Source organism: Lynx canadensis, chromosome A1, assembly GCF_007474595.2.
Source record: "Lynx canadensis isolate LIC74 chromosome A1, mLynCan4.pri.v2, whole genome shotgun sequence".
NCBI lineage: Eukaryota > Metazoa > Chordata > Mammalia > Carnivora > Felidae > Lynx > Lynx canadensis.
The window spans coordinates 172,736,333-172,751,760 of record NC_044303.2 but is presented as its reverse complement, the minus strand read 5'-3'; the positions used below and the strand labels follow the sequence as shown (position 1 = coordinate 172,751,760).

The window sequence follows — 15,428 nt, the reverse complement described above, 5'->3', positions numbered from 1 at the left end:
CTGCACTGCCATGCTTATAATAAAGCAAAAGTTATTTATGGATTCAAGGAAGAGGCACACACTTGAGTCAATCATTGTGGTCATAGCATGACCAATGTCCAAGAGCTGGAGGATCTTGAGCCAAAACTCATCCCCAGACAGCTGAAAGAGAGATATTAAGGAGAGGGAGGAAGCATTTGGAGACTACTAAGTGATGAAGGGCTGCATGAATCAGCTTGCTGCGTGTCAGAGAACAGCTGGACTTGACCTGACACGCGTGGTTAGGTCAGTTCCTGGCTGCCATCTGTGCAGGCCTGGAGGGTCCATTTCCCTTGGCTGCTGATTAGCCAACGGGTCTTAGACAAAACTAGGAAATTAGCACTTTTGTTTTAATTCTTTGTGTCTTAGGAAAGCCTGCTCCTTTAAGTCTCAAGCACTTGGTGCTTCCACCTCATTAAAATATGCTCTCAGGCCCCTCACGCACACAAATTGTTTAAGACAAAGTAGATGCTCAGTATAAAGTTTCGTTTGCCTCCTCTTTTGCCACAGTCAAATTACTGAGGAAAATGTGCTTTGTGTTCCTTCTAGAGTGTTTTTGTTTTCACAGATAACCAAATCCCGGAATCAATGGAATGAGACAAGAGAGAGGAATTTTAGGCATCAACTCTTGTGACTGTTTGCTTCATCTGTATATGAGTCTTCCAGATTAGCTAACACCTCAGCACACTCCATGAGGCTAGACTCTCTTCAGAGTGCTTTACATGTAGTATGTTATTTTCCAACCACCCTATGAGGTAATACATTAGCCCATTTGGGCTGTTATGACAAAAATAGACTAGGTGACTTAAACAGCATTTGTTTCTCACAGTTCTGGAGGCTGGGAAATCCAAGGTCAAAGTACCAGTAGATTCCACGCCTGGTGAGAGCTCACTTTATGGTTTATAGACACCCATCTTCTCTCTGTGTCTTCACAGGGTGGGAGGGGTGAGGGAGTTCTCTGAGTTCTCTTCTATAAGGGCACTAATTCCATCATGAAGGCTCCACCCTCATGACCTGGTAACCCCCTAAAGGCCCCACATCCAAATATGATCACGTTTGGGGTTAGGTTCAACGTAAGAATTTTGGGAGTATACAACCATTCACCCTATAGCAGGTGGATACTGACATTAACTTCATTTTATAGGCTGAGGAAAGTGGGACTTTTGGAGGCTGAGAACTTTCCTAAAATCACACAGCAAGTAAGAAATGGAGCCAGGGCATCTGCTCTAGGGGCCGGTGCCTTAAGCCTGTGCCATGTCCTGGGTGGGCTCTCAATGTGAGGGAAAGGACTACATGGGTCAATTAACCTCAACATGTTTACTTTTTTCATGACCTTGAGGCTAGTTATGGATCCCCCACCTCAGGCTGGTATAGTAGCCAAAGTAATGACCTCCCAAAGATGTCCATACCCTAGTTTCCAGAATTTGAAGTATGTCCCATTAGATGGCAAAAGGAACTTTGCAGATGGGATTAAGGTTGTGGACCTTAAAATTGGGAGATCATTTTGGATTATCTGGGTGGACTCATTCTAATCACGTGAGACCTTGAAAATGGAAGTGGAAGACAGATGGGACAGAGAGGCGAGACCAAAGAAAAAGGAAGAGAAATTTTAAGTCTGAGAGGGATTCAACCCACTGCTGCTGGCTTTGAAGATGAAGAAGGAAATGGGGACCTCAGTCCTGCAACCACAGAATTCAGATTCTGCCAACAACCCCAAATGAGAAGAAGAAGAAGAAGAAAAGAAGAAGGAGAAGAAGAGAAGAAGACAGAAGAAGAAGAAGAAGAAGAAGAAGAAGAAGAAGAAGAAGAAAAGAAGAAGGAGAAGAAGAGAAGAAGAAGAAGAAGAAGAAGAAGAAGAAGAAGAAGAAGAAGAAGAAAAAGAAGAAGAAGAAGAAAAGAAAGAGAAGAAGAAGAAGAAGAAGAAGAAGAAGAAGAAGAAGAAGAAGAACAACAACAACAACAACAACAAAAAGCCTGATCTTCCCCTGAGCCTTGAAAAAGGAATGTAACCCTGCTGATGATAACTTGACTGAACCCAGTGAGACTGGTGTCAGATGTCTGATGTAGAGAGAACTATGATACATTTTTGCTGTTTTAAGCCACCGAGTTTGTAGTAATTTATTGCAGCCGCAATAGGTAATTAATAACTGGTTAGTTCCTTTATTCAGTTAACTGAATTCCCCTAATGCCTAGTCATGAAGGGAAGTACACACAGTTGTCTGATTCTGGTCCTTCTCTTACTCGGAAAGAAAAGCAAAAATGCATACCACCCTGTAGGCCATGTGGCAAATCTGGATTGAACCATATCTCAGGGTCAGTGGACACAGTACTACCCCAGTATGTAGTCTAAAGGCCATGGTTTGTCCAGAACTGGATTGACTGGTCTTGAACCTCGAGAAACAATCCCTCAGTGACTTATTATCTATTTGTCTCCTGTGCAGGTGCCACCAGAGAAATGAAAGTGTGAATTAGAGGGCACTGTTATATCTGGTGGAAAGCTCCAGATTTATGTGCAATAGCAGTGACCTATGGAATTTTATTTCAGAAGAAAAATACTTTGCTGAGGGGCTCCTGGGTGGCTCAGTCAGTTGAGTGTCTGGCTTTGGCTCAGGACATGGTCTCGTGGCTTGTGAGTTCGGTCCCCACATTGTGCTCTGTGCTGATGGCTCGGAGCCTGGAGCCTGCTTCAGATTCTATGTCTCCCTCTCTCGTGTGCTCTCTCTCTCTCTCTCTCTCTCTCAAAAATAAACATTAAAAAGGTGTAAAAAAATAATTTGCTGAATAAAAGGATATCCTCAGGTTGGTTGATTCCCAATTGTGAGCAGCAATTTTCTAAAATTCTACTTTCTGTTTGATCAGTGGAGACATATAATAAAATGCTTTGTCCATATTTTTAGTAGAAGAGGTTTAAGAATAAGACAAATGAGAAAAATAAAACATAACTCGAATGTATTCAGTGAAGCACCACAATGTTTGTATTTTATTTCTTTGAATACTATTTCTTAAGTTACATTCAGCCTATGCATTTTCCTCCTGTCTGTGTCTCAGGGTTTGTTAACTTTGTCTTTTCCCCTCCTTATTTCTGTGACATCACTGGCCATCAGCTTCCTCCGGCAGAGGGAGAGGTATGTGCCAACAGAGCTGTGTCTGCAGGGGCTGAAGGTCTCCTTATTGGGAAGGCTGGCTGCCTCATTGGTGCCAGGCTCCAATAAGAGCCGGGGTCCCCTCCAAAGGTGTCGGGATGGGGATTCCCCGGGGAGATTATGCACATCTTCTTCCTAACGTATATTATGGAACAAAAATGTGTTAATGACTTCAAGTAGTTAAGAAATTTTCTTAACCTGAAGAAACAGCTTATGGAGAGAACAAAGGGGCCTGATCATAGATCATAGATCTATGGCAGAGTTTTCTTCTGTAGCCTATGAGGGATGTAGTAATAACATTTGCATCATCCCAAGTTGGTTTGACTTCCTTCTTAGCAATTGCCAAAGTCAGCCTGCTTCGGGCCAGCCTTTCCCATGGCCTTCCAGATAGAGACCTGGTCTGTCTGGTTCCCAGGTCTGGCAGCATCTGGCACATAGGCTATGCTCCATAAATATGAGTGAGTGAATAGTCTGAGACCTAAGGCCAAGTTCTCACCTTCTGCACCTCTTTCTCATCTATGAGAGAGTGTAAGCTTTTTGTAGAGATGACTGGATGAGCTAAGGGTCCCACAGTCCCCAAACTGACTGTAATTTCCTAAAGGTAAGAATTAGGTAATATTCTACTACCTCAATTTTAACATCTAGCTGTATTCTTTTTCTTTCTTAAATTACTTAACACTTATTTTGCATTAGGCATCCTTCCAAAAACTTTGCAAATGATAGTTTATTTTATCATCATGACAACCCTGTGAAGTTGGTACTATTGTTATCCCTATTTTACAGATGAACCAACAGAGAGCTTATGTAACTTGTCCAAAGTCACAAAGCTAAATGGTGGGGCTGGGATGTCACCCATCCAAGCTGGATTCAGAGACAGTGTTCCACATACTATGCTTTACTGTGCTGCTTTGTCTTACTACTATTAGGTAGAATGATGGAGAAAGGAAAACATTTGAAACTTAAGTTAGGACAAAAGTGAGAAAGAAGTAATATTTATACAAAAAAAATCCAAATGAATAGTATGTTTCCAGGTACTTCATGCATAGTTGATATAGTACAAATGTTGACACTGTATGACACATACTGATAAAAATCTAGGCTGATTTGGGGGCCTGGGTGGCTCAATTGGTTGAGCGTCCAACTCTCGATCTTGGCTCAGGTCATGATCTTGTGGTTTGTGGAATCGAGCCCTCAGTCAGGTTCTGTGCTTTCAGCACAGAGCATGCTTGGGATTCTCTCTCTCTCTGCCTCTCTCTCTCTCTCTCTGCTCCTCCCCACACTCCCTCCCTTTCTCTTGCCCTCCCTCTCTTTCTCTCAACATAAATAAACTTAAAAAAAAAAAAACTAGGCTGATTTGAATACATAACTTAAAAGGATTTTGCTCCTTGGCTAAAGAACCTTAATGATATCAAATTGTGAATCATTTGAAGTACTCAAAAACATGACCCCAACTTCCACTTAAGTAATAATTACTGCAATCATTTAGTAGGAAATTATACAAACTTGCAACTGGCTAAAAAGTTCCAAACTCGGCGCTTCTTGTAGGCAGTTATAATAGTTTGCTAGGGCTGCTATAACCAAGTACCACACAATGATTGGCTTAAATAGCATAAATTTATTGTCTCACAGTTCTGGATGCCAGAAGTTAAAGATCAAGATGTCTCTAAGGTTGCTTTCCTCTGAGGGCTGTGAGGGAAGGATCTGCTTTAGGCCTCTTTCCTTGGCCTATAGACAGAGGGCTTCTGCCTGCGTGTCTCACATCTCTCCCTCTGTCTGTGTCTGTCTCTGTGTCCAAATTCTCCCTTTTTACGAGGACACTAGTCATATTCGATTAGAGCCCAACATAATCACCTCATTTTAACTTGATTGCCTTTGTAAACATCCTTTCTCCAAATAAGATCATATTCTGAGGTACGGGAAGGTTATGATTCCAACATATCTTTTTTGGGGAGGATGCAATTCAACCCATATTGGAAGTATAATATAGGGTGAAGAGTCTGGGTCTGAATTCTAGCTCTGACATTCATGAGACTTTGCTATACCTCATTTTCTTCCCTTAAATGAAGGTAAAACAGATAGTATCTGCCTCATGCTGTCATGAGGACTAAAGGAATTAGTACATGGAGCACTTAGACTATTGGGTAGCACAATGCATGTTAGATATCCATTCATTCAAAATATTGTTTCTGAACACCTATAAAGTGCCAGGCATTATTCCAGGTGTTTGAGATAAAGAAGTAAACAAAATAGGCAAAAACATCTACGTTGGTGGAGCCCATAATGTAATGGGAAAAGAAAAACCATTTACTTATTTATTTATTTATTTATTTATTTATTTATTTGAGAGAGAGAGAGAGATTGAGAGAGCTTGCCCAAGCGGGGAAGAGGGGCAGAGGGAGACAGAAAAAGAATCTTAAGCAGGCTCCACATTTGGTGCAGAGTGTGACAGTGGGCTTGATCCCATGACCCTGGGATCACAATCTGAGCCAAAATCAACAGTTATACACTCAACAACTAAGCCACCCAGGCGTCCAAGAAAAACAGTTTAAAAAGTAGAACATACAAAGAACACAGGCCAATATCTCTAAAGCAAAAATCCTCAACATAAACTGAATCCAAACAATACATTAAAAATAATTATTCACCATGATCAAGTGGGATTTGTTCCCTGGATGTGAGTATAGTTCAATATTAGCTAATCAATCACCATGATACATCACATCAATAAGAAAAAATACAAAAACCATATTATCATTTTAATAGATGCAGAAAATTCTGTCAAATTCAGAAATTTGACAAAGTACAACATCTATTCTTGATAAAAACTCTCAACTATATAAGTTTAGAGGAAACATAACTCAACATAATAAATGCCACATATTAAAAACCCACAGCAAACTCGGTGATGAAAAACTGAGAGCTTCTTCCCTAGTATCAGGAACAAGACAAGGATGTCCACTCTGATCACTTTTATTCAACATAGTACTGGAAGTCCTAGCCACAGCAGTCAGACAAGAAAATGGGATAAAAGGCATCCATATTGTTAAGGAAGAAGTATAACTTTTACTGTTTCAGATGACATGAGAACATATATAGAAAACCCTTAAGACTCCACCAAAAAACTACTAGAACTGATAAATGAGTTCAGTAATGTCACAGGATACAAAATCAATGCATAGAGATTCATTACATTTCTTTTTTGAAATTCATTACATTTCTATATGCTAACATTGAAGCAGCAGAAAGTAAAATTAAGAAAACAATTCCATTTACAATTGTACCAAAAACAATACTATAACTAAGAATAAACTTAACCAAGGAGGTTAAAGAACTATACTCTGAAAACTATAAAACACTAATGAAAGAAATTGAAGATGGCACAAGCAGAAAGACATTCCATGCTCATGGGTTGGAAGAACAAATATAGTTAAAATGTCCACACTACCCAAAGCAATCTACAGATTTAATGCAATCCCTATCAAAATACCAACAGCATTTTTCACAGAACTAGAACAAAGAATCCTAAAATTTGTATGGAACCACAAAAGACCCTGAATAGCCAAAGCAATCCTGGAGAAGTGGTATCATAATTCCAGATTTCAAGTTATACTACAAAACTGCAGTAATTAAAACAACGTGATACTGGCACAAAAATAGACACATAGATCAACAGAACAGAATAGAAAGCCCAGAAATAAACACACGTTTAGATGGTCAATTAATCTTTAACAAAGGAGGCAAGAATATCCAATTGGGAAAAGACAGTCTCTTCAACAAATGGTGTTGGGAAAAGTCGACATCTACATGCAAAAAAATGAAACTGGACCACTTTCTTGCACCATACACAAAAATAAACTCAAAATGAATTAAATACCAAAATGTGAGACATGAAACCATAAAAATTCTAGAATAGAGCCAGGCAGTAATTTCTCTGACATTGGCTGTAACAACATTTTTCTAGATATGTATATATGTCTCTTGAATCAAGGGAAACAAAAGGAAAAATAAACTATTGAGGCTACATCAAAATAAAAAGTTTCTGCACAGCAAAGGAAACAATCAACAAAACTAAAAGACAACCTACAGAATGGGAGAAGATATTTGCAAATGACATACCCAATAAAGGGCTAATATCCAAAATATAAAAAAAGAATTTATACAACTCAACACCAAAAAACCAAGTAATCCAATGAAAAAATGGGCAGAACATAGGAAGAGACATTTCTCCAAAGAAGACATACAGAAATGCAAAAAGACGCATGAAAAGATGGTCAACATCACTCATCAGGGAAATGCAAATCAAAACCACAATGAGATATCACCCACCTCACACCTGTCAGAATGGCAAAAATAACACAAGAAACAATAACCATTGGCAAGGATGAGGAGAAAAAGGAACTCTTGTGCCCTGTCAGTAGGAACGCAAACTGGTGCAGCCACTGTGGAAAACAGTATGGGGGTCCCTCAAAAAATTAAAAATAGAATTACCATATGATCCAATAATCATAATTCTGGGTATTTGCCCCCCAAATACAAAACACCACTTCAAAGGGATACATGCACTCCTGTATTTATTGCGACATTATTTACAGTTGCCAAATTCTGGAAGTGGCCCAAGTGTCCGCTGATAAAGAAGATAAAGATATATAAAATACAAAGGAATATTAAATCAGCAATAAAAATGAAGGAAATCTTGCTGTGGGGCCTCCCCACTGGGTGGGGGCTGGTGGCTCAGGCAGTGAAAGAATTCACCCAAAGCACAATAAAGGTGATAGAAGTTGACTTAATATATTGCCAAAGAGCAGCGGGCAGGACAGCAAAGAAGAGGCTGTCTGTCATGAGAAGATGGTGAGGGGCTACAGTTATAGGATGGAGTAAGGGAGTGTGGCAATGTATGGAATTTCCCTTTTTTTGGTATCTTAGGAACTGTGCCTGGTTGTAAGCAGCCCATTGGTTGCTTAGGGCCTATGGCTTAATGGGCCTGTGTGCGTTAGTCTGGTGATCACTGTGGGCCCTTTTGCCTTGCTTAAGTTTCCACCGCTCAAGCCTGTTGCCTAAAAGTGGCCTCTACACTTGCCATTTGCAACAACATGTATGGATCCACAGAGTAAAATGAAGTAAGCCAGACAAAGAAAGAAATACTGTATGATTTCACTCATATGTGGAATTTAAGAAACAAATGAACAAAGGAAAAGAACAGACTCTTAATTATAGAGAACAAACTGATAGTTAGCAGAGGAGAGGGGGGCAGGGGGCTGGGTGAAATAGGTGAAAGGGATTAAGAGTACACTTATCCTGGGGCGCCTGGGTGGCTCAGTCGGTTAAGCAGCCGACTTCGGCTCAGGTCATGATCTCGCGGTCCGTGAGTCCGAGCCCCGCGTCGGGCTCTGTGCTGACAGCTCAGAGCCTGGAGCCTGTTTCAGATTCTGTGTCTCCCTCTCTCTGACCCTCCCCTGTTCATGCTCTGTCTCTCTCCATCTCAAAAATAAATAAACGTTAAAAAAAAAATTAAAAAAAAAAAGAGTACACTTATCCTGATGAACACTGAGTAATGTATAGAATTGTTGAACCACTACATTGTACACCTGAAACAAATATAACACTGTCCGTTAACTATATTGGAATTAAATAAATAAAACTATATTGGAACTAAATACAGTAACATTTAAAAATATGTTTTTTTAAAAAGTACAACATATGGAACGTCAGACAGTAATTGTTATGGAGAAAAGCAAGCCAGGGACTAGAGAGCACTGGGGGTTGCAATTTGGGATCAGAGAAGGCCCCACTGATGTGCCATTGGAGTAAAGACCCGAAAAGTGAGAAGAGACAGTTAAGTGGTTACCTGGAGCTTACCAGATAAGGGAGGGTTCCCCCATATCAGTACTACTGACATTGAGGCCTGGATAATCTTGTTGTGGGAAGGCTGTCCTGTACATGGTAGGATGTGTAAGCAGTATCCCTGGCTTCCCCAGCTGTGACCATCTGTTTGATAACCAGAGATGTCTTCAGACATTGCCACATGTCCTGTGTGGGGCAAAATCACCCCTAGTTCAGAACCATGGAGCTAGAAGAAGGGTGAAAGGCCTAAGGAAGGAATGCGTTCAGCCTGTTTGAGGCACAGCAAGGAGGCAGGCAGTAGATGAAATCAGAAGACAGCAGGATGAATTACATCACCTATGACAGATGGAAAGCTCCTGGAGGGTTCAGAGCAAAAAAGAACACACTTGACCCACATTTTATTTTTTTTTTAATTTTTTTTTTCAACGTTTATTTATTTTAGGGACAGAGAGAGACAGAGCATGAACGGGCGAGGGGCAGAGAGAGAGGGAGACATAGAATCGGAAACAGGCTCCAGGCTCTGAGCCATCAGCCCAGAGCCCGACGCGGGGCCTGAACTCACAGACCGTGAGATCGTGACCTGGCTGAAGTCGGACACTTAACCGACTGCGCCACCCAGGCGCCCCTTGACTCACATTTTAAAAAGATCCAATTGGCAGGGCATCTGGGTGGCTCAGTCAGTTAAGTGACTGACTCTTGGTTTCTGCTCAGGTAATGATCTCACGGTGGGATTGAGTCCTGGATCCAGCTCTGTGCTTGTGGCATGGAACCTGCTTGGGATTCTCTCTCCTATCTCTCTCTCTCTCTCTCTCTCTCTCTCTCTCTGCCCCTGTCCCACTCATGCTGTCTCTCTCAAAATAATAAACTTAAAAAAAATTTTTTTTTTAAAGGTCCAACTGGCTGACACATTGAGAATTGACTGCAGGTGGAAAGACAGAAATGGACAGTTCATTTGGGAGGCTATCACAATAATCCCATTAATTTTTTATTTGGTTTAATTTTGTTCACTGATGTGACTGGATGGTGGCGGGAGCACTGAGAGAATTGAGCTAAGAATTTCTAGGGAAGAAAAGAGGAAGTAGAATTAGAGTAAAAGCAAAGGAAAAACCCAGGAGTGGGCAAGATAGCTTTTTTTTTTTTTTCCCAGAAATGGAAGGCAGTGCTGTAGCTAAGTCAATCTGAAAGAGCAGAGGGGTTGTGTTGGACAAAAAGGAAACGCTGGGGGGCAGTTTGTGTGCAGAGTCAGTGAGTGCTAGGTACTCAGGAACCGTAGGCTCTCGTCTGTAAGTAACTGGGAGTTTTGAAGCTTAATAAGCAATGATGAAAGCTCTACCCCAGTGTGCAGATCATAGGAGTCAGAAAGAATAATTTCAAAAGGAGTTTCCTGAAATAATATGGTGAGACATAACAAGAGCCAAAGTTCAGGTGGAGGAAGAGCAGGAGCTGGACATCCTGAAGGCCGCAAAGTGAGGCCCTGCCCTAAATCTTGGAACTACCTTCTCACGGTATTTTGCTTGTACGCAACTGCAGACTACTGTCTCCCCTGGGACAGGGGGTAGGGGCGTGGGGATGGAAACGTTTCCAGGATATCAGACATTAATCAAATTCAAGTCCACCACAAAAAGGTTTAAGTAGTGCAGTCCTTTCTTGGAAAGGGTGTCCCCCAGGGGAGGGTGTTTTAAGTCTCTTCAAGAGTCTTTCCAAAAAGGCTATTGAGAAAAACTATGCTGAGTTCTGGCATTGGGGGAAAAAGCATGTCTCCGACAGGAGTTCTTTCAGGGTGGTCGTACATTTCAATTTTTAGATTTCAAATGCTTTATAGTAGGGTTAGCACAGTAGTACAGGCACATCAGACCAGTCCCACTACACTGAGGGTGGGGGCAACAAGGGCACCTGCCTCTCCCTTTCCACCTGCTTTTGCACTCATCGGATTTGCGAAAGGAGCTCGTAAGAGTCTCACCCGTCTGTACCCTCCGTGGATTAAGGCTGCTAGACGCGGGGTACGGTCGCCCCGCCGGGAGCCGCTCCAGCTCCGGCCCCTTGCCACTGCCAGGGAGGCGCAGGTCGGGCCGCTGGCCGGGTGTGGCCCTGGTGGCGGAGCGCGGGTGGGGCGGGCGGGGCGGGGCGAGGGGCCGCGCGGGGAGCGGGCCGCGTCAACTAGCGCCGGTCCCGCCCGCCTCCCGCCCCCGCCCCCGCCCCCGCCCCAGTCTTCGCGCTCAGCCCCGGCACTAGGAGCAGCCCGGGCGGCGGTGCGAAGGTCCTCGCCATGTCTGCGGCCGCGCGAGAGAGATTCGACCGGTTTCTGAAGGAGAAGAACTGCATGACCGACCTTTTGGCCAAGCTCGAGGCCAAGACCGGCGTGAACAGGAGATACATCGCGCTCGGTGGGTGCGGGGTCGCCGCCGCCTGCTGGGCCCCGGGAGCAGCTGCTGCACCAGCTGCAGGGGAAGCGAGCGGGAAGGGGGTTCGGAGGTCGGTGACAGACGGGGGCGAGAGGCATCCTAAGGGTCGTCTGGCCGCCCGGGAAGGCTTGGGGCCAGAGACCCCGCCGGGGCGCTCGGGCTGCGGCGGCGGGGGTGGGGGGGCGCTGGCCTGTGTCCGCGGCCCGGTGGCGGAGCGCCCGGGGAGCGGGGAGGGCCGGCGCTGACGTGTCTGTCCCCGCGGCCGAGTGCCGTGTCCCAGTGGCCTTGCGCAGGCTAGGCTCGGGATGGCAGGGGCCTCCTGCGGGAGGGCGCGCGGGCACGCTCCTAACACTGTCCGTGGAGCTCAGTACAGAGAAGGGTGTCCCCGGGAGGGGAGGGGCCGCGGGCAGGCGAAGGAGTCGGGCCTCTCCGGATCGTCTGTGGAGCCGGGTTCCCTGGGCTACTGCGCGGTACGGCGGGGGAGCCCTGTGGAGGGAGAGCACGAGGAACGGCTCGAAGGTAGGGGCTGCCTGGTTATCCCCAGACTCACTGCAAAGCCCGCAAAGGCGCGGGCCCCACCTTACGGCGGTTTGTTTTTCTAGATCGCCTATACCCGGCCAAGCCTTGCGGTGTGGGCGGGGGCTGTCCGGCTTAGCGCTTCTTGTCCCACAAGACCCACTTCTCTCATCCTCATGTCTCCAGGTGTCATTGGGCTGGTGGCTTTGTATCTGATGTTCGGTTATGGAGCTTCTCTCCTCTGCAACTTGATAGGATTTGGCTATCCGGCCTACGTCTCGTAAGTGGCTCCCCCCCAACCCTCCTTTCCTCCTCTTCCCTCCCCATCCCCCATCCAGGGCTGCCCTAGTTACTAACACATCCGCATTTTCCTGGGAGAGCGGTCAGTGCACCAGAAGGTAGTAACTGCTTAAGGTTACACATTTTAGAGCCTTAACTTGATGCCTGATCTCCTGATGACTAGCCGAAATGCTTATTTCATCAGATTATGTTGGCAGGGTGGGTGCCTTCTAATGGATGCACAAATGGAAAGCGTTACAACAAAGTCGTCCTGCCTTAACTGGTGGGGAGATCTTAACTGGGTACAGAAAGCTGATTCCTTCTCCTTAACAATTATTTAAATGGATATTTCTCCTTATATGTATGTGCACAGACAGTAAAACCCCATCAAATGGGACTTCCCTAATTCAGAATTAATGTTAATGCAGAAACTGGGGAGACTTTTGCTTTCATGATTTTGAAAAGACTGGCTACTTCTTACAGGCAAATGGAAAACACCCTAGGATAAAAATAAAAACAACCTTATAAAATGCATTCCTAATATAGATCCTTGGTTGTAGAAATGACTCATTTATATAATTAAGCTTTAAAATGTATCTGAATTTATTACTACTTGAGGTTTTCACCCTACAATGTTTATTTTGAAAATATTCTATCTACAATTTTATTTTTTCATTCATTCAAATAGGAATTCTTCCCCACAAATGAATTGTTTTACTCTACACCACTACCCGAGAAAGCTGGTGGGTTTTGCTTTCGTTGAATTGGTCTCTGCAACTTTTCTCGCCTATAGAGATAAAGGAAAACATTCAGGCTGGGAGGCTAAGACACAGATAAACACATTTATTACATCTCGGGTCTATTACAGGGCAGGCTAGAATTTAATATATGGCTAGAAAGAAGGAAACATGTTTTAGAAGCTAGTTCTGGTTTGAACAATTAAATTGAAGTGACATAAGTAGTTGCTGTATTAGTTGGGTGCATATCCTTAGTAGCACTCCGTGAAGTCTGGCCATATTACGATACTACTTGCTTATGAATTTGGAGGTCCTATCATCATGTTGAGAAAAGCGTTTACCCTTATCCGGTATTACCTGCTAAAGCACCATTGAGGTTGCATATGTATACCAAAAGATTGTGAAGGGCAGACCAGGAAAACTGGTTTGACTTTCAGATCAGTGAGAAAAAGTATAAGAATAAAAGTTTTCCAAAAATGTAATCTACTGAGAATATGGTGTAGGTGTATATAGAAAGTTTGTAGGCAACACTGATTATAAAAATGGCTTGTGGGCACCTTGGTACCTCAGTCTGTTAAGCTTCTGTCTTGATTTTGGCTCAGGTCATGATCTCATGGCTTTTTGAGATCCAGCCCAGCATTGGGCTCTATACTGACCTTGCAAAGCCTGCTTAGGATTCCCTCTCTGCCCCTACCCTGCTTATGCACACTGTTTCTCTCTAAATAAATAGATAAACTTAAAAAAAAAGGCTTGCACCACATGTCTATGATAACAGACAAAATAACATAATTGCACGTTCCTTCTGATTGTGTATTCTACTTGCAAGAGTTTTTTTAAAATTTTTTTCAATGTTTATTTATTTTGAGAGAGAGAGAGAGAGAGAGAGAGAGAAACAAGTGGGGGAGGGGGAGAGAGAAGGAGAGACAGAATTCTAAGCAGGCTCCACACCATCAGTGCAGAACCTGATGTGGGGCTCGAACTCACAAACCCATGAGATTATGACCTAAGCTGAAATCAAGAGTCAGATGCTCAATGGACTAAGCCGCCCATGTGCCCCAAGAGTTTCTTTAATAAAAAAGAGTTTGAAGCATTTTTCAGGTTTGTAGTTCAGAGGTTATTGATTATATTTTGAACAAATCTTGGGTGGCATTTTAGTAACTGTCTAGCTACTTGAATTATTTTGAACTAGCAAGGAATACAGATTTTTGGAAATACTGAAGGATAAAAAACTTTTCCACATTAGTACCATTTGGTACATAATCCTGTGAGAAACATAACCTTCTCTGTTGATGTGATGAGATCACTGGTGTGGGCTTTAGTCAAGTAAAAATCTGTTTCTAGGTGGGCTATGTATATTCAGATATGTGCGGTACTCTACATGACTAAAGGTGCAGACAGAATTCAAGTATGTTTCTCCTTGACCTGAAGTGGATTAATTCCAGCAGTAACCTCATTTTCAGTCATATTTTAAAGCAAGTCAATTTCAGGTTTTTCTTTTTTTAATCATTTGTTTGTAGTCATTTATTCATTTTCTGCATAGTCAGCTGAATAGTATTGGCTCTTTTTACCTCCAAGAAGCCAAATGCTCTTGTCTATTGCTCATAATTCTGTGAAATGATAGAGACAGTCATATTTCTGAGTGGGCCAGGTGGGTGGGTTTTATATATTTTAGAATTAATTCTATTCACTGAGTATACTTTCCTTTCTATTTGAATATTCTGAGGTAAAGTGACATTTGTAGTATACCTTACTAGGGGTTGGAAAAGTGCTAAAAATCTAATAAAGGGAATTTCATGATTTAAGCAAAAATTCAGGAAATAATGAGCATCTCTAGAGTGGTATTTATTCATAGGTTGCTTCCTTTTTGTGGACGCAACTCTTTTACCTATAAAATAAAGATAAGATTCTCTGACCATAAGGAAATTAAGTGAAGATTGCTCTCTGTGGGTATTTGGACTTTTCTCTAAAACAATGGTTCTCAGCCTTAGATGCCCATTGGAGTTATCTGAGGAGCCTTCAGAAGTGCTGAGGCCTAGTCCCAACCTCCAGAGATTCTGGTGTAATTGGCCTGGGATGCAGCCTGGGTTTGGGGGATTCAGGCTCGTTGGTCTTTTACAATTTGTAAAGGATTCTAATGTCAGCCAATGTTGAGAACGTGTGACGTACAGCAGCAGCAATCTGTGCTTGTTACACTTGAAAATGGGGTACAAGGGAGAGAAAAATGGCCTGCTGACCCTGGGCCCCACCTGGCCTCTGCTTTGTCAAGGTGATGTGGAACTGTGTGCATAGTACGAAGCACACAGACCCCCCTGTGAGTAAAATTCAGGCAGTCAGTGTTAAACATTAGTCTAATCAAGTTTGTTCATCGCTTAACCAGTGTAATTGTGTAATTGCCAGAAACCCCTTGAAAATGGTGTTATTGGTGGCACCCAAATCAGTGTTAGTTAAAATGTGGGGCACCTGGGTGGCTCAATCGGTTAAGCTTCCTACTC

General features: G+C 43.1%; 1 protein-coding gene across 3 annotated transcripts in view; it reads left to right on the top strand.

The window, feature by feature from the left end:
* The first annotated feature begins 11,197 nt into the window (after nt 1–11,197).
* Nucleotides 11,198–15,428, top strand: part of REEP5 (receptor accessory protein 5) — a 35,633-nt gene continuing 31,402 nt past the window's right edge. Inside the window, exons 1-2 of one of the 3 annotated variants that reach the window (XM_030326453.1) lie at nt 11,198–11,386; nt 12,107–12,200. In XM_030326453.1, the coding sequence (XP_030182313.1) occupies nt 11,269–11,386; nt 12,107–12,200 (212 nt within the window). In that variant the 5' untranslated portion in view covers nt 11,198–11,268. Of the gene's footprint in view, nt 11,387–11,662; nt 11,924–12,106; nt 12,201–15,428 lie in introns of those variants that run through there. The other 2 variants (XM_030326444.2, XM_030326461.1) reach the window with 2 other exon arrangements.